Source organism: Oryzias melastigma, linkage group LG16, assembly GCF_002922805.2.
Source record: "Oryzias melastigma strain HK-1 linkage group LG16, ASM292280v2, whole genome shotgun sequence".
NCBI classification, from domain to species: Eukaryota; Metazoa; Chordata; class Actinopteri; order Beloniformes; family Adrianichthyidae; genus Oryzias; species Oryzias melastigma.
This window is the reverse complement of record NC_050527.1, coordinates 16,382,684-16,400,949: the sequence shown is the minus strand read 5'-3', so window position 1 is coordinate 16,400,949 and position 18,266 is coordinate 16,382,684. Positions and strand designations below refer to the sequence as shown.

Below are 18,266 nucleotides of genomic sequence, written 5' to 3'. Positions count from 1 at the left end.
AAATAAAAACAAGCGGTGCAGTTCCCACTAGTTCAGTTACATTTACGAAGTTTCAAAAACATCCGCCAAGACTTTATATAACATATGATATGAGAATTAAGTCATTACATTTTGGTTCTTCACAACAAAATCCTCAATATTAGTATTTAGTTGTCATAAATCACCTTAAATTAGCATGTGTACAACAGCTGCTAACAAGAACGCTAATGCTAATAGATTTTACATCCGGGTTACGTGACGTATCTCATCTGTCAAAATAAAAGCTTCTCTTCGAGTAAAATGTTTCATTTCACTATGGAAATGGATTTTTTTTAGTTTAGCTACATTTGAAAATTTTACGTTTTTAAGCACGTTTTTTTTGTTATCTTAAAGCACTTAAAAAAAACTTGTCAAAAATAATATAAAATATTTACATTGTGTGCTTGATACACTGATCCTTGAAGCGATAAAGAAGAGAAATGCAATTTAAAAATACATTCATCATATAAGTCCCAGTAGAAAAAAACAAACAGTATCTTTTTATCCCAACTCAAGCCAAAATAGATTGTAAAAACATTATTTGTTCATGTAAAAATACCTGCATTCATCTTAAAGTGGACGGTAAAAATTGCACACAAAATAATGAAACATAGAAATATATTTTTACTTAGTGTGTTCTTTCAAAAAACGTAAAATGTTAAATGATTAACAGGGTAAACCTTGGTGTTTTATGTCATTCTGTTCTATTTTCTTGAATTAATCTATGCTGCTTAAAGCATTAGAATTGTCATTTTTTCGCAAGCACAACTTTTTCATTTCAAAAAATACATTTTTCACTTAAATTATGCATTTTGTTGTTTTCTTTCAGAACAAAATTATCAAATCCATCCATTTCTTTCATTTGGGTCTGGATCAAGTGTAATTTTGGACCTGACTAACAATAAATAAACAAAACACCAAATGTTAGTTTCAGTGAAAAGGTAAATAATTTATTTAGAAATGAGTAAATAAAAAAATCAACAAAAAAATTAAAGGTCTTAAAGGTAAAGCAAAATGTTTCAGGGTGAGACAAGGCCAAAATAACAAACAAACCACACCTATCTGAAATCAGAGATCTTACCTGCAAAAGAAAAAATTAAGAATGGGAATCCCTAGCCTCCCTAAGATTAACATAAGCAGGAGAAATTTTTCTTTTAGCCACGACTCAGACCTCATGACCACAGATGTGTATTGAAACAATGATTGACCAGTAAATTAAAAGCTCCACTTTCAGGCTCAGCTTCTTTTTCACCACGACAGACTGGTACAATTGGAGACAATAAGTTTTCTTCTTTCTGTCCCTTTTCATTTTTTTCACTTTCTAAAAAAAATCAAGATTTTTGTATAACTCCTTTTGTGTGCTTTGAAAAAATGAAATAAAAACATAAAAACATACAATTATTGCATGATAGCGGACATCACAACAGTCAGTCTGTTGATCCCACACTTCAATCTTACCTCACTCATTAACACGACCCCAACTCTTCTACCCATCCAGAGAGGACAAACCACCTTTCTCCAGTCAAGAACCGCGGCTTCAGAGTAGTCGATGGTGACCATCATCCCAGCCATTTCACACTCCTCTGGGTATCGACCCAACGCATGCTGAGGGTCCTGGCTCAATGAAGCCATCAGGAAAATATTGTCTGCAAAAAGCAGAGACAAAATCCTCTAACCAGACCTTCACCTAGAAATGTTTGTCCATAGAGATTATGAACAGAATCATCAATAAAGGGTAGCCCTACTGGAGTCCAGCATGTATGGGAACAAGTACCGCAAACTATGCGAATCAAGCTCCTGCTCTGGTCATGCAGGGACCTGACAGCCCTCAATAAGGCTCCCCGCACCCCTCACTCCCAGAATACCATCCACAGGACATCACAGGAGATGCAGTTGAGCGCTTTCTCCAAATCCACATCCAAATACCCAGCTTCTTCTAAGGCCTAACCAAACTCCTTCCCTTAGTTTCTGCCTCCACAACTTCCCAGGTTTTAGCTTGAATGGACTGCCAGTACCCATCAGCTCAGGAGTCCCACAATCCAGTTAGTATGATAGGATCCCTTATTTCCAGCGTCCACCCCAGGTTTGGAGATTACCACATGGATAGGCACCAGATATCTTGAAGTCACAATGCCAAACAACCACAGAGAAAATAGAGGTGAAGGACACAGTTCACTCTGACTCAATGTTCCCAGCTTCCTTTGGTACCTGTTTAAATGTCTTGTATGTGGGAGCTAAAGGCCTCCCTAACGAAGGGCTTAGCTAGACATTCCCAGTAAACCCTTGCAGTACGATTCCAAACTCCCCCCTCACCAAATCCAACTCACCACCATGTAGTGATCGGTGGGCAGCTCTGGCTCTTTGCTTACGCAAGTGTCCAAGACACACCCACAAAGGTCAACAGAAACGACTGAAGTCAATAATCGATCTCCTGGATAGGATGTTGTGGTGTATCTTCCTATCTATTATGAGCACAGAGGTCCAGCAACAGAACACCACTCAGTTCCCGATCAAAAAGACCACGAGTCACCATGAGCTACCAGAATGGTGAGTTTCAGAGCTCAGGCTGTGAGTGGAAGACTATATCTAGCCAGTACCTCTCAGCCTCCAGCACAAGCTCAGGCTCCAGCGTTCTAAGTACCAAGAGCGAAACTTCCATGACTGGAGGTTGAACTGCTTAGGTATCCATCATTGACTGCCACCAAAACTCCATTGCACCAGCGCCTCTCCTGTAGGCAGTGGCCCCACAGGGGAGTGACCCCACATCACTATTTTGGACTGGACCTGACCGGGGACCTTAGGAAGAGCCCTGACCACCGGGCACTCACACCCAACCCCTGGCCTGGCTCTAGAGATGCCAGCTGGATCTTAGTTGCTTATCTTCATAAAAATGCTATTTGTCTGCCTCTCACTTAGGACCTGTCTGTCTACTAAGACAGCTCAGCTCGAAGGATCTCGCATTCCTCCACCATGTTAATGCTAATGTCACAACTTCCACCTCGCGATTTGGAGGCATCAGTAAAATCATCCAATAATTCTTAGCACCACCCAATGTTTTTGATAATCATTGGCGTGGTCATGAATATAGACAGCAGCAGTCAGGTGTGCAGAATGTCCAGCTTTATTTACACCCCCAGGGTACCGGGTCACTGGTGGCACTTGATACAGAGACATTTACACATTGTTCGGTCGGAGCTGCTGCCGCACAGCGATCCGGCTGTGGCCGCCCAACTGTTCCCAGATTTTGTAACGGTGTCTTCCATCCCTGTCACTGGATTATCACTGTGCAACCTCGAAATGTGCCCGGGAATCCACAACCAATGTCAACTTTTAGAGAAAAATTATCTGGTTACAGTGACCTTTTTTGTTAACATCTCTTTGGCGTGTAAAAATGCGACTGCTGCGTCTCAATTACAAATGTCATTGTGTGGCCACTTGCTGAATTTGCTGAAAAACTTGTATTTAGGTCGCTGCTTGGTGGCATTTTGGGATCTCTGACTGTAGTCTGAGGTGGCGCGTCATTGAGAATTAAGACAATAGTTTTCTTAGACCTTGTGAAATCTAAACAAGTTAAACATTTTTAAAATAAATAAGTAGGTATATAAGGAACAAAAGAAAAAAAACTCAGGGTGGACTGAATTTAAAAATTTTATAAAAAATACAGAAAAAACACACAGAAAATGACAACTGTCATCTTTTTGGTCCAAGACTGCCTCCTGGCTGCCATCCTCTGTACTTCATGCTGGTGCTCGGCTGGCGTCGGAGTAAACTGTCCCCTCCATCTATGTCTTGTGGTTTATCATACACCGTTGATATAAAATTGTCCGGTCTGACTTTTTTTGCAGAATTTATTAGCAGTTTTTCTCCATGATACCTGCAGAAAACACACCAGTTAGCATCCCTCATTCATACAAGACATATCTCATTTTATGCTAGTGCTGCACTATAAATACTTCAGTGTTTACGCTCACCCGAAGCCTCTTTTGCAGTGGGGATGTTGACCTTCATTCTCCAGAGCATCCGCAATCCCAACCTGGCTGTTTCCTAATCCTTCCCCATCCCTCCAGCCTTGCTTTTCCATCACTCGTCGACCAAAACCCTAAAAAATTAAGAGCACAGCCGATGAAATGATCCCCTCCTGTTACTTGTGCCGGTCTCCTTACCTTAGTAAACTTCTCAAAGCTGCCAATGGATTGGTTGTGTCCTGATCCATCTTCAGTCCCTTCTCTCAGCCTCTTCTCATATCGCATTCGGACATAGTCACGGGCGTCCATGTCACCTCCATCTGTGCAAGGACAGACTTGGTTGTAAATAGGGGTGTAACGGATCACAAAACTCATGGTTCTGATTGTGTCACGGTTTTAGGGTCACGGTTCAGATCATTTTTCGGATCAGTAAAAATAAAAATAATAAATAAATAAAAATAAATAAAAAAAGATAAAAGCCTAAAATTAATCTTTGGAAAAGCTTCAAAACAAATATTTAATAATGTTAGCTTATTGAGGCCTAATTATTAAAACAAAACATCTTTATACTTTGAGCGCAAACAAAATTATAAAACAGGTCATTTCTGATAACACTTACATGTCTTCAGACTAAATCTACAAAAACCGAGAGAAAAGAATACTTAAAAATAGTGTTTAAAATACAAAATCGATCTGAAGCACCCTTAAAATGCTGATGTAAAAAAAAATAAATCATAAATAAAACAGTTAAAATTAAACTTTAAATTATTTTTTGGTATTAATTGTTTTATTGAAACTAACTCTAGGAACATTTAAATATTTAGAATAATTGTTATCCGTAGAACATGGTGCTGCCGTGCCCGCTTTTTTCCTGGCGATTTATGATCCCTTTTGCTTGCCATACTTTCATCCCCTGACTGCACACATCCCTGTTACGGAGCAGCGGCTTTCTCCTGTGGGACAGCTGCTGCTCTTAACTGGGAGATCCTCTGAATGAACCCAGAACAGAGACGTGTGCCGATTCTTTAATTAAGCTCTAAAAATTAAATAAACCTGATATCTGTCGATCCACGTCCTCCATGATGAAGTCGAGACAAGTTTTTGACGGAAGCTCCTCCCCCTTTGGGAGCTTCAAGTTCAAACACTTTTGGAGAACTGTCAAGCAGCCATTTTAGCGCTTGTTAAAACAAAGACGATTCACATTGATTCAACAACTGATTTTAATTATGCGAGCCCGAGGTGTGTGTACGTACCGGGGGGTGGGGGTTGGGGTGGTCTGCGGTACACACGTGTGCTGAACCGTAACTTGTGATGTGTTACACCCCTACTTATAAATAAAGTTAACCTCGCTACTGTTGAAAGAAGAGTGTTGGATACCTTTATCATAGTAGATACTCATGTCAACATCCCAGTCGTCTGCTGTTTGCTCATCAAAGTCTGAAAGAAAAAAGTAAAAACATGTTTTTTGTAAGAATACTTTTCACTTGTACTTTCACTTTTTTAATGAATCAAACTGTTACTAAAACTTTTTAATGCAAGTTTGGAGTTTTTGTGTGGTACCTCCTTCCTCCTCCTGCCAGTACTGAGCATCAGTGTAGAATACCAGGCCTGAGCCTCCTTTCTCCCACTTCAGCTCAATCTCTTCCTCAAACAGTCTTTCTTTGCTTCGCTCCTGGCTGGTGACATCCTCGTGCAGAGCCTCGTGGCGCTCCCACTCCTCACAGTAGTCCTCATCCTGCAAACAGGAGCCATTAAGAAACCACCAACAGGAACAGACAGATGTATGTTCAACATGAACAGACGCTGTCGACGATGACCTCTACTCACATCATCTGCGTCTGACTGCCTCTCCTCTTCCTCCTGGTTCTCCTCATCATCTGTGGCTTGCACATGCTCAGTCGCCTGGCTCCATCTTGAGGAGGGAGCAGACCAAGCGCCGGGTCCGGTGATTTCATGTCCAGCAGCTGTCAGTACAGTCTCTTCTGTGGCGGGGAGGGTGCACGTGTTGTTGTAGTGGAAGGGTACGTTTCCGTAGCGACGGTTGGAGCTGGTCTTCGGGAAGGTGAGGCCCAGCTTTCGAATGAGCCGCGGGGGGAGGCGGCAGGACTGGATGAGCTGCAGGAAAACTTTGAGCGGCGTGCCCACGTTCCCATGCTGCATCAGAGCGGGTGGGTTCAGCTCAGGCAAGCCTCGGAGGTCCGCCTCTGTGAAGCGTTCCGATAAGGCCACGCGGCGCCGCTGCTCGTGTTTCGTTTTGTATGGAAAGGACTTGTCCTCTAAAAGGAAAAAGAGCAGAAATAGAAAGAAAATGTTACAATTACACAATCAATAACAAATTTTTGTCTTTGGATCATCAATCACTGCTTTGAAGTTAATTACATTTAATCCTAAATACATTTTTCTCATTGTTATTAAATAAGAGTAAATCTAAAATATTCAGTATTAACTGCATACCATATTTTTTTTGTTCAAATATAATTAAATTCCAAAGAACTTTATCAATCCCCAAAAGGAAATTAAAGACAACTGCCTCTGATTTTCTAACATTCTTCGTTGCAGTTGAGAACTGGAAGGATCTCACTCAGTGTTCAGATTCAGGGAGAAGAGTCTGGCTGAAGACTCTTGTTGAGTTACTATGGTAACTGAAGCTTTTCCGCAATGTTTTTCATCTAATGAAGACTCTTTCTCAGAACAATCAGCTCGACGGTTCCCAAAGTATAAATCAGAAGAGAATTGGCCCTTCTTTAGCAATCATCTTTGATTGAAGATCATAACTGGTTGTAGGACTGCACACAAAAAAATCACATATTTATCATCATTACAATATCAGTCTGTGTGATACAAGTATCGCAAAAGATGGCATAAATGGCTATAAATGGTTCCCTTAAATGTTAAAACTCATGGCTGCTCAAAGTATTTAAGGAATCTAATAGAGCCTTTTATGTGTTTGTCCAATCAGATGGAGCCCTTTTATGTTAGATGCCCACTTTCTATGTAGACAGAGGTCAGAATTTAATTGAAGTTGTGTTGACTTATTTCATGTATTTTGTTGTTTTTTGTTTCGCTATTTTTTCATGTGCCGCAAGTTATATCGCCACTGCAATATTGATCACTAATATTGTACAGTGGGAGTTTTCCTATGGTGCAGCCCTATCTGGTTGACAATTCTGTTTTTTTTTTTTTTTTAAACAACACACTGACTTTGGTTAAAAGGAAAGACAAACAATAAGGTCCATATACTATGGTTTAACGTCCCGCTCCAATTATCTGTTGATCTATAGTAAAAGCGTTCCCATGGTTTTTAAATTATGATTATGCTCTTTGTAGCCAAAATGAAAAAAGCGGTGTTGTTTTCTTCAACAAATTTTCTGCAGACCTTAAAAATTTGTCTCTCAGTTGTGGACAGAGTTATTGGTGAAGAGTAAGCCAGCCCTCATTTCCCATCATCCGTCTGTTCATACACTCTCCCACTGGCTTACAGCCCCTCAAACAAGCCAAACCTCCTAACATTGGAGATCCAGACATACAGCTTTGATCCAGGTGTCGGCTCGGGCTAAGATGAGGACAACAAAGGCGTACATAGATCAGTTTGTCTGCAAGAAGATGCATCAGAATGAAGCAGAGGAGGGAGCCTGTGACCTGCTGTTCAAAGTCACATCTACAAGCTTTTCCAAATAGAATTTATTTTTTATTATTTCTCCTGATTCTTGGCAATTTCAATAAAGTAATACTCATAGGTGCAATTTTAACCATGATTTTCTTTAAAAATGTGTCCTAATTCATAATAAATATATCACAAGGATATGTTAAAAACACCAAAACCATGATTGTAATCGGAGTGGGTCTTTAAAAGATCTACTCAAAGTATACAGTATTTAACATTTCAATATGATAAACAAAAATTTTCAACTTCATTTTTTGTTAAGAACCTTGCTCGATTGATTAAAAGGTACCATTTTCTTGTGAAACTTTGATTCTCCGGATAACGCAGCGCCTGGACAGCCAGTTCCCCTTCGAGTCGATCCAGTGGTTCCCCGCGAACATCTTCACGAACCGGTCCGCGTCTTCGGAACGGACCGATACGACGCAGCAGCAGGTCTTCGCTGGTGGTTTGGACACGGACTGGTTCTGTGTTGTCGGGTCGGGTTCTGAAGAGGGTTTGGATCCGCTCTCCGCGCTGTCTTCGCTCTCTGTGGTTCTGGGTCCGTCCGCATCCCTCAGAACCTCTGGTCGATGTCTGTAGTGGAAACACTGAAACCCACCACTTTCTATGAACTGACTGAAATAGTTTCTTAAATCTGCGGAGCGGAAATCTACAGGGATGTTGCTGACGGCAAAAAACACCGACTCCGTGTCCGCCATGACTGTTTACGTTCCAGGACCGGATACGTCACATCCGCATCCGGGAACTTCAGAAAATAAAATAAATAAAATGGATTTAATCGAACCAGTAAATACCATAGACTGTATATCGTAAATACCTGTAAAAAAAAATCAATAATGTAATAGTTTATTTTATTTTACTTTATTTTGTTTTTATTTTATTTTATTTTATTTACTTATCACATCTTATATTATGGATAATTGTTTAACCATTTCACCCAATAACATGAGGTTTGACACCATACATTAATCGTTAAAATATTAGCAAAATATCTTTGGAATACTTATACTGGCTTGAATACGATTCCTTGTGATTTTAAACAAATAAACCACAGATTTACTATATGGGCAGAAAGAAAATGTGTACAACCATCTAGATTTTTTTTTAACAAAAACGTCACACTTTAATATTAGAAAATTAAAATTTGTGCTGATAAATACGAAAGGGAATTATTTGGCTTCAGGTGTAATTGAATAAAAGCATTTTCTTTTAATCTTAATTTAAAAAAATATTCTAACCGTTTTTTTGTGCTGGATTTCATGATAAACAATAAAATAAAATATCAATAGTAGTTAGTGCTAGCATTTCAATGAATCCAAATGACTTTTTTGTTGTTGTTGTTTTTTTTTTTTAATGTAAGACAGAATATGTACCAACCTGCCATGGCCTTGCTCTTAATAATTTAAGAGGGAACTTAACTTAAAAGGGAATTTAACTCCAGAGCAGATCCTAAAGTTGGAGAATTTCTAAATTTAGCATTTTATTTTGATCTTCTATTTCTATCTAATTCTTAGAAACTGTTTTTTTTGTCATCAATCAGAAAAAATACAAATGGGGAAAGACAACAAGACGGAAACCCTGTTTCATAACATTTTAGTTACATTCTAAGAGTAAGGTCAGAAGGAATGACAGATGTGCTTTTGTTTGTTATGCTGTCCTATTAAACTCTGTGTCCTCTGATAGTTCTGATTTAGAATTGCATTAGATTTGATTGTATTGTTTTGACTCTAAAAGTCTAAATTTACGTCACCATCCACTGTTTTTTAACTACATCACTGGGTATTAAAAAAGTAGGTTACAAGCAAGATTTGGTTAACTTTGTGTTAAAAAACTGATTTTTTTTTTCTTTTTTAACAATTTTTTATTGTCTAGCTGAAACAGAAATTAATTTTCTTCACATAGAACTCTCATCAAGCAGATGTTTAAAAAAATAATGCACATATATTAAGAGAAAACTATTTAACAAAAAGTAAAGAAAGAAATTAACTTGCTGAGATTGTCTGAAAGAAGTCTGTAACCATTTCCTTTTTTCTTTGTTTTTTTATTTTTTTTTGGTACATAAAGGTATGTTAAAGCTAATGAATCCACTGAAATTCCTCATTACATTTTGCGTTTTGAAGCTATAAGGCACAGATTTAAACTCCATCCGACTGTTTCTCAAATGCTCGTTTAAAAAGAATAAAAAACCTCTACTTTTGTTTCCTTTTTCTTTCCACATTCCCCCTTCAGTAAAGCTCAAATATTTGCAGACATCTTGTGATTCAGGTCAGTCTTGACAATAAACTGTTAAAAAAAGATTTCAAAACAAGTCAGTTTGAATCCCCCTCCCCACACCAGCAGTCTGATGATGAATGCATGTCGAAGTTCATTAACCCAGAGGATAACTCCTGCTTTGGCCTTCACCTCAACTTTTATCATTGTATTTAGTTAGTAATGGCAGTAAAACTAACAGCAGTTGTCTGTACCCTGACATCATTTTACACATGCCATATCACACACTGTTTTGCCTTAGTCACAGTCAGACTGGTTATTTATTAATCACATTTCTGATCAAGACTTATACAAAGACTTATACAAAGACTTATACAAGGCAGACAAAAATGTGTGTTTTACTGAAAATACTACATTATTGCAATTTTTAAAATTCTTTGCAGAGTTAAAAAATTGCAAAAATTCAAAACTAAAGAGATTTTAATGAAGTTATAGTAAAAAGCAAAAATTAATTAAACCGGATGTAATTTAAGTTTATTTGCTTATTTGCTATTTTCATCACGAAAAAGGTAAAAACTTTGACCAAAAAAGAAAAAAAAAACAGCTGATGACTGAAACCTTTCAGAATATTTTTGCCTTTGAATATTTGATGCATTAAAATAAATTATAAATCATTCGCAGAGGTTTGATTTGAAAGATTTTTGAAGAATCAAACAACAAATTCTGCATGCACTTATTAGGTTTAGGAAATGTATTCGTTCTTAGAAGCTTATTAAGTTATAGCTCTCATGAATTGGCCAACTAATGCAATAAATATGAGGAGAAAGTTGTGGTTTTCAGTAAAAAAAAATCCAGGTTTAATTGAGAAAACTGTGGAAATACAAACATAAAAACAATCTAATCTGACAAGCTGAAAATGAGGAGAAAGTCAACAACACATTTACACTCTGCCTGATTTTGTAATGTAATGCTTGTTGTCCACTTTCCTCATCTGTAATGCATTACTTCATAATGTGAACGCATGCAAAAAAAGTCAACCATTGAAAGAAAAAAATGAATCTCATGAGATAAACGCCTTTTCTTTACATTGTGTTCTCAATGTTGAATCAAATCGGGACAAACATTTCTCTGCCTTAGCGCCATGACTGAGGTCAAAAATCATGATCCAGACGGCGTGTTCTACACGCACACAGATATGATGGGAGTTCACTGACACAGTGGGAACACTAACGAGGAGGAAGGTCAATGGAAAATAAAGGCAGTGAAGCTAAAGAACAGCGTTTTTCAACCAGTGAGCCGTGAGAGGTTAGTCAGTGTTTAATTTCACCTAATTGGTCTAAAAAACATTTACCATTGGCAGGATATTAGCTTTGTGGTCACCCAAAGAAAGAAAAGATAATATAAATATGTCTTACATTTTTTGTTTTTTTTTTTAGTCCTATTCAATACATCTTCATGAGAATGACAGTGTGGTGTTAACATTTGCTACAGAGTTTCATTTTTGTGTTACATTTTGTACTGTATTTTGATTTTTATTAGAAAAAAAGGTTCCTTGGCTCAATAAAGTTTGAAAAACACTGATCTATAGAATCGAATCAAATCAAATCAAATGAAACTTTATTTACAAAAAAGCGTTTCTCTTTCTCTCCTTGTTTGAAGCGCTTTACAATTCAAAGCAAAGACACAAGTTAAAATAAAAACCCAAATCCTAAAATACAGTAGAAGCAGCTCAGATTGGGAGGAGACAAAAGCAATCTCCCTCCCGGACTTCTGTCTAGACTTTATGAAGCAGAAGGTCGGAGGTCTGGACACTCTACCACAGCATTTTTATGTGCAGTTATTTTCACTTACTAACATGACATTTTACAATAAAGACACAACAAGTTTCTTTTGGTCAAACTGTCATTTATTTATGACCTTTTGACTAACTTATGAAACAGACGAGGCAGAAAACTGTTCTTTCCAATCATTGTGTGACAATTAAAAATCATCTTGCGCTCTTGCTAACAGTCCCTCACAACTGTTGGCTTGGAAGTAAGCCGTAATTGATGTCCCATTATTCCTCTGTTTAAATTCTCTCCCACTGGCTTAATTAGAAATTGGCCTCTGAGTTGTGAGCCTGGCCATTTCCCATCATCCCTTTGTTTAGACCAGGGGTGTCAAGCTCAAGGCCTTCAGAGTAAGCCTCCTGCTGGCTTTCCAGAAATTCTGCCTTATTTACTGTTGATTACCTGGATCTGGTGTGTTTAGCCAATAAGGAGATTCAACATGTTGACACCCCTGGTTTACATGATCTCCCGTTAAATTACAGCCCCTCACAACCCTTCTCTTCATTACTGGTGAAACAAAAATGTTGAGCAGTATCGGAGCTATCCAGCCGTACAGCTTTGAGACAGATATCAGCTCAGACAAGGAAAACAAGGACGTATATGGATCTACTTGTCTGCAAGTGAATGCATTGGCATTGAGTGGAGCAGGGAGCTTGTAACTTCTACATCACTGCTAAAGACTTTTCCAAACATTTTTTCATCTCCTCCTACTTGACAACGATATGGATAAAGAAATACTCAGAACACACAGTTTTAGTCCTTATGTCCTTCATTAAAAGAAAGAAGAAGAACACGTTTAAAAACGCCAAAAACATGATTTTCATTTGAGTGGGTCTTTAACAGTCATGTTCAGTCTGTTTGATTCCAGGTTACTGAATTTCATGCTGAGGATCTTGAGATTTTCAATCACTGATTAATATGAAAAAATAGGATCCAGGAAGGAGCCTTGTGGCATGCCATAAGAAAGCACAGCTGATGAAGAAGAGAACTTCTTTAACTCAAAAGAACCCAAAGTGACATCAGTATAACAGAAAAATATCTGAACATACATATTTTTGTTTATTTGAAACAATGGAAAAAGGAAAAAAATTGACATTTTTCAGAGGATTACGTAATGCTCCTGTGACATGCACAGCTTGTTTTTCTTGATCTCGTACGGTGGTTCCACTTATTCAACGAAGGACATAGAATTCTTACTGTTCTGGTAGAGATAAGAGTCTGTCCTCCGTGCCCGTCTCTGCCTGCTCCTAACCTCTATAAACACGGCTCTTATCGCGTGCTTTTACAGCGGCCTACATGCTCCATGAAGGCTGCTGGGTGTATTGTAAGGCACTGCTGAAGTGTTCGTGATAAGCATGCGTTTTATCGTGGAGCGATTTATCCTCTGTGGACATCACGTCCTGTATAAGTAATCACAGACTATCAAATTCAGATTATTTTAGGGAATAACAAGTACATTCCTGACTATCATTTTAGGGGATGTGATGAAGTGATGGAAAAAAAAACATTCAGTGACTGGTGCTGCCAGTTGTGTCTGCCGTCTATCTCGATTGGGGTCATAAACGTTGTGACTGACCTTGACTCCATGACTTAACGATTTGTGCTTTTTCCCAGGACTTCCCCTCTTTAAAATCTGAAAACTTTCACGAGTGTAAACTGTCAAAATAAAAAAATATGTATCATATCACTCTTTATATTGTTTTTCTGTGTTTCCAAAATAATAAAGCAACTTTTGATGATTGTAATTAATGAAATAGTTGGTCCAAACCACAGCATGCTACTTTGTTTATTTCCAACAGTAGTAAAGTCATTTGCTTATCGCTTTCAAACCTCGGTGCCAGGCACAGAAAAGATAAATTAGGATTGTGGAACATATGATGCTGCGTGTTTTTACTTGTTCCAGAACCAATAAACTAGATTCCTTTGCTTCTTACTGGATATGTACGTACAGAAGCAACCATTTTGCAAAAGTTAACCAAACATTTTTTCTTCACAAGGCTTCTGGTAAAACATATTTTGTTCAAATCTAAAACATTCCTCCTCCAGAAAACCTTTCAGTTGAGGTAATACAGACACTCAACCACTGAACTAAACCTTTTCTGAGACACTCATATTATACTTTAGGAGAGTGTGTTCAATCTGATGTAAATGAAATATGTTTGTGGCTCTAATGGTAAGTTTATTTGTCTGAAATTGAAACAGAAGCTGTTAAGGAACATTTGACACTTTACTTTTTTTCATGTTTATAGAAAATAACATGAGTAATTTGTTGTTCTTTATGGTTGAGTGAACAATAGAAATTATAACACAACTTGGATATATGTAAAGACAGAATCTATTGAATAAAAGTGTGATTTTTGTTTTTTTTTTGTTCACATTTCACCGTCAAAGTCATCAAATGTTGTCCATCTGGTTGTTCGCTGACACTTTCCGGCCAAATTAACAATATTTAATTCACAATTCTTCAAAGGTCTGTGGGGAAAGAATGTTTCAGCAGCTTATTTTTAATTCAAATGTGCTAAAAAACAAACAGTACTGCTTTGAAATCTTATGTCCAGATTCATTTGTGATACTTAAATCAGAAAAAAAGTATTTTATTTTTGCTTTTATCATGACAAAAAATGTAAAATAATCCTGAAACGAACTTTTAAGAGGTTTGATTTACCTTATAAATATTTTCAATCGTTTTAAAGTAAACATAAGAAAAAGGACACTAAAAACAAAGTAATGCACTTAAATGTGTGGGATCAATAGAGGAATCTATCTTTTTTTGTTTACCAGACACCAAGGATCCTTTTGTTTTGCTCGTATTTTCATCTGAATCAAAAATATGTCAGATTTGTAAAATTCGAAGGGTAAAAACACACAGGTTTTCAAGTATGGCACTTGAAATAAATTCAATTTTAAAGGACCTACATTATGAAAAAACAACTTTTTGGAGCTTTTCTAATGTTAATTTCTCACAAAATGTTTTTATTTTGATCCATATGATCCAGTATGGGCTGCACGGTGGCGCAAGTGGTTAGCGCTCTCGCCTCACAGCGAGAAGGCCCCGGTTCGAATCCCGGCTGGGACCTTTCTGTGTGGAGTTTGCATGTTCTCCCCGTACATGCGTGGGTTTTCACCGGGGACTCCGGCTTCCTCCCACCGTCCAAAAACATGCTTCATAGGTTAATTGGTGACTCTAAATTGCCCCTAGGTGTGAATGTGAGAGTGAATGGGTGTGTGATTGAGGCCCTGCGACAGACTGGCGACCTGTCCAGGGTGTACCCCGCCTTCGCCCATCAGTGGCCGGGATAGGCTCCGGCACCCCCGCGACCCCGACAGGGAAGAAGCGGTCAAGAAAATGGATGGATGGATGATCCAGTATTCCTCTTAAATCTTACGCGCTGAGCACCAGCCCCTCCAATCCACAAAAAAAACTGGGTCGTCACATTGTGAGGTCACAAAGTGGGGAACAGCCCCTTCCAGGAAGAGTCTGCACTGGAAGCTCCGCCCCCCAGGCTTACACACACATCCACTTTCTCTGCAGAGCTAACACGGCTATTTAATTTTATATGCGCAACATGCACATCCATCTTTGCAAAAGTTCAGGTGTTGTTTATTTTGGTCGAAGGCAGAGCCTCTTACGGGTAGAAAAAAACCTCCAGAAAGTAACTCATATTTCATAAATAATTTGTTCTTTAGTGTGCCTTACTCTGAAATGCGTAAGAACAGCATGGTATAGGCCCTTTAAGGTGAAAAATCACTGGGCTGCACAGTGGTGTAGTGGTTATCCATCTTTCCTTACAGTAATTGTGGTTCAAATCCTGGTCTTTTCCAGGTGGAGTTTGCATGTTTACCTTAACCATGACTGGGTTTGCTCCAGTTTCCTCCCTCAGGATCTACAGGTTAATTGGTGAATCTACATGAGTATGAGAGTGTGGGATTGTGTAGCCCGGGGCAGACTGATGGGGCTCAAGATGAACCCTTTACCGGGATAGGCTCCAGCAACCCCATGACCCTGAAAGGGATACAGAAGGTTTACAAGACAAATGAAGGGCTGAAAAATTCTCTTGAATGACTCACACAGAAAACAGCGCTTTAAATCTGTCCGAGATTTGTTAGATGGTTATCCAACCTTTTGATCGAAGCCAATGCTATGTGATATTTCGTAGAATTGCTTCTATATTAGCTCGTTTTGCCACTGACTGACGTGATACAGTACTTTTGAGGACCTAAGTCAGAGGTCAATGCCCTCTTCGTGCTCTGGCCTCGTTCCAGCTCCACAGGTGTGATCTGACAGGTGCAGTGACCCAGTGTGGGGCCGATTACCGCTGCAGTCCTTGGTAGCTTGGTACTGCCTGGGTTAATGACACTTGCTGGCAGATAAGGCCCATCCCTTTGATATGTGTTACTCCAGCAGCTACTTTCATTGAGAAAATCTTATCAGTTTCCCAGGGTTGTTCCAGCAGTCACCTGGCAAAGCGCGCGGTTGTTTTTCACATCGAGTGTATTGACATTTCAAGGTCCACTGAACGGAGGGGGTTGGCCCTATAAATATAGAGGAGGCAGCAGCAGCAGCTCACAAGCTCATGAGGAGCCCGTCTGTGAAAGGACATTTATCACCATTGTATGTGACCGGGGAAAAAAAGAAGATGGATAGCAGATGTCATTGTTCGACCAACAATGATAGGGTTTTGAATCCCATCCTCTACAACATCCTGAGCCAAATGGACAGCAGGAAGCCGAGCCAAGACTGCCTCAACTACAGCTCAGTGCCTCACAGGTGCAACTGTGAGGTGCGACGGACACTATGCTTGGAAAGTCCAAGTGAGATCTGCAAAGAAGCCTCGGCGGTTCTGGTCAAAACCGTCCACTTCATGAAGAGCCTGCCTGCCTTCAACCAACTGCCACCGGGGGACCAGTTTGCCCTGCTGAAAAGCTGCTGGGCTCCCCTCTTTATTCTGGGTCTGGCTCAAGAACGGGTGGACTTTGAGGTCACGGACGTTCCTGCAGACAGCATGCTGAAAAAGATCCTTCTGAACCGCCAGGAGAGCCTCGAGGCTGAAAGGGAGCAGCCCACTGTGGCAGGCGTCAGCAAGCTCAAGTCTTGCCTCAAAAAGTTTTGGAGTTTGGATTTAAGCCCAAAGGAGTATGCATACCTGAAGGGAACCACGATATTCAATCCAGGTATGAAGATGTCGGATTCAGTGAAAGGATGGTGAAGTACGTGCATGTAGACTGACTTTCCTTGTTCTCCTCATCCACAGATGTTCCAGAATTAAAGGCTGGATTGTTTGTGGAGGGCTTGCAGCAGGAGGCTCAGCATGCTCTGAGGGAGGTGGTGAAGCTCCTCCACCCGGGTCACGAGGAGCGCTTCGCACGAATTCTGCTCACAGCTTCCATGCTGCAGGGAATCACACCCACCCTCGTCACTGAGCTCTTCTTCCGGCCTGTCATAGGCCAGGCTGACCTGCTGGAGCTGCTGGTTGACATGCTCTTTTACAGATAAGAGCTGTGGACCTCAGCTGAGGGACTTCAAACCACATAGCTGGGAAAGAAATGTCAGGCGGCCGCTGTGAAGCAGATTATGAAACCACACGGAAAAATGTAGATTTGATGAACTATGATTTGCTCACATTCATGCAAAGCTGAGGTCACTTTATCTGTGTCAACAGATTTCCTTCACTTAAGTAGGAAAAGATGATTTTCACACTTTATTATTAGAATACTTGATTTTGTCCGTCTTTTCTGTTATTTCATTGTTGTAAATACATGTCTTTTGCTTTTACAGAATAAATATATTTTTGTACACAAATGTCACAAACAATTTTAGCTCTCGACTCACACCACAGTCACACTAAATCTGGCACATCCAACTCACATGTTGCTAAACTCAGATTGAGAAATAATTAAGGCAAATTTCTTGGGGTTGAACACGGAAATGTGTCACACAGGAATATTTCTTGGTGTTTTTTTTAATTAAGATGCTTTGTCTCCCCCTATTGGAAAACACGTCCACAAGCAAATAAAAAAAAAAGATCCTCATTCACATTAAAAGCTCATTTTTAAATCTTTTGAAACGAAAGCATTGCTGACAAATAAAAGGTCAACAAAAGCAGTATTGTCTGAGCAAACTGCACGTAAAAATCCCCACAGTAGAAGCTGTGCACATTCATCCATTCTGTGGTATGATGGTTGTGAAACAGTCTCTCTTGACTTGACACCTCATACAGGTAAAACAGGAATGCTGCTGGTGGGGGCAGTGAGCCAGGGGAAGTGGGGTAACAGCAAAACAAAAAAAAAAAAATCAACAAAAAAAGAAGTTTCAACGTCTTCTTAACTCTTTTTTTTGTATTTTTCGGTCTTTTAGTTAAGGTCGTGACGTTTTAAGAATGTGAAAAGGGCTTTTTTATGTCAAAGTTGAAATTTTTTCGGTAGTTTCCAAACCCCGAGGCTCAAACGGAACCAGAACTGTTTATTTTGTTCAAGCAATTATACAATTAAAAAAATAAGGAGACCCAAAGCAAAGCAGCATTTTGAAGTTCACTTTCACCAATAAATATTTGTTTGGCCGAACCTACGGTATTTAAGAGG

General features: G+C 39.2%; 3 protein-coding genes across 4 annotated transcripts in view; 1 reads left to right on the top strand and 2 right to left on the bottom strand.

Moving 5' to 3' along the window:
* Positions 1-246, bottom strand: part of gpn2 (GPN-loop GTPase 2) — a 3,665-nt gene extending 3,419 nt beyond the window's left edge. Inside the window, exon 1 of one of the 2 annotated variants that reach the window (XM_036216141.1) lies at positions 5-246. The gene's annotated coding sequence lies outside the window, so the exon portion shown is untranslated. The remainder of the gene's footprint in view (positions 1-4) is intronic. The other variant, XM_024268373.2, reaches the window with a different exon arrangement.
* A 3,402-nt stretch (positions 247-3,648) lies between these two features.
* On the bottom strand, positions 3,649-8,715 carry gpatch3 (G patch domain containing 3). Its single transcript, XM_024266867.2, has 7 exons — positions 7,937-8,715; positions 5,811-6,259; positions 5,544-5,718; positions 5,361-5,420; positions 4,182-4,303; positions 3,990-4,117; positions 3,649-3,892 (listed from the first exon to the last, which is right to left on the bottom strand). The coding sequence occupies exons 1-7, from the start codon at positions 8,343-8,345 to the stop codon at positions 3,709-3,711; spliced, it is 1,527 nt and encodes a 508-aa protein (XP_024122635.1). The 5' UTR covers positions 8,346-8,715; the 3' UTR covers positions 3,649-3,708.
* Positions 8,716-16,243: 7,528 nt separating this feature from the next.
* nr0b2a (nuclear receptor subfamily 0, group B, member 2a) lies at positions 16,244-18,143 on the top strand. Its single transcript, XM_024267638.2, has 2 exons — positions 16,244-16,859; positions 16,940-18,143. The coding sequence occupies exons 1-2, from the start codon at positions 16,262-16,264 to the stop codon at positions 17,179-17,181; spliced, it is 840 nt and encodes a 279-aa protein (XP_024123406.2). The 5' UTR covers positions 16,244-16,261; the 3' UTR covers positions 17,182-18,143.
* The last annotated feature ends 123 nt before the right edge of the window (positions 18,144-18,266 follow it).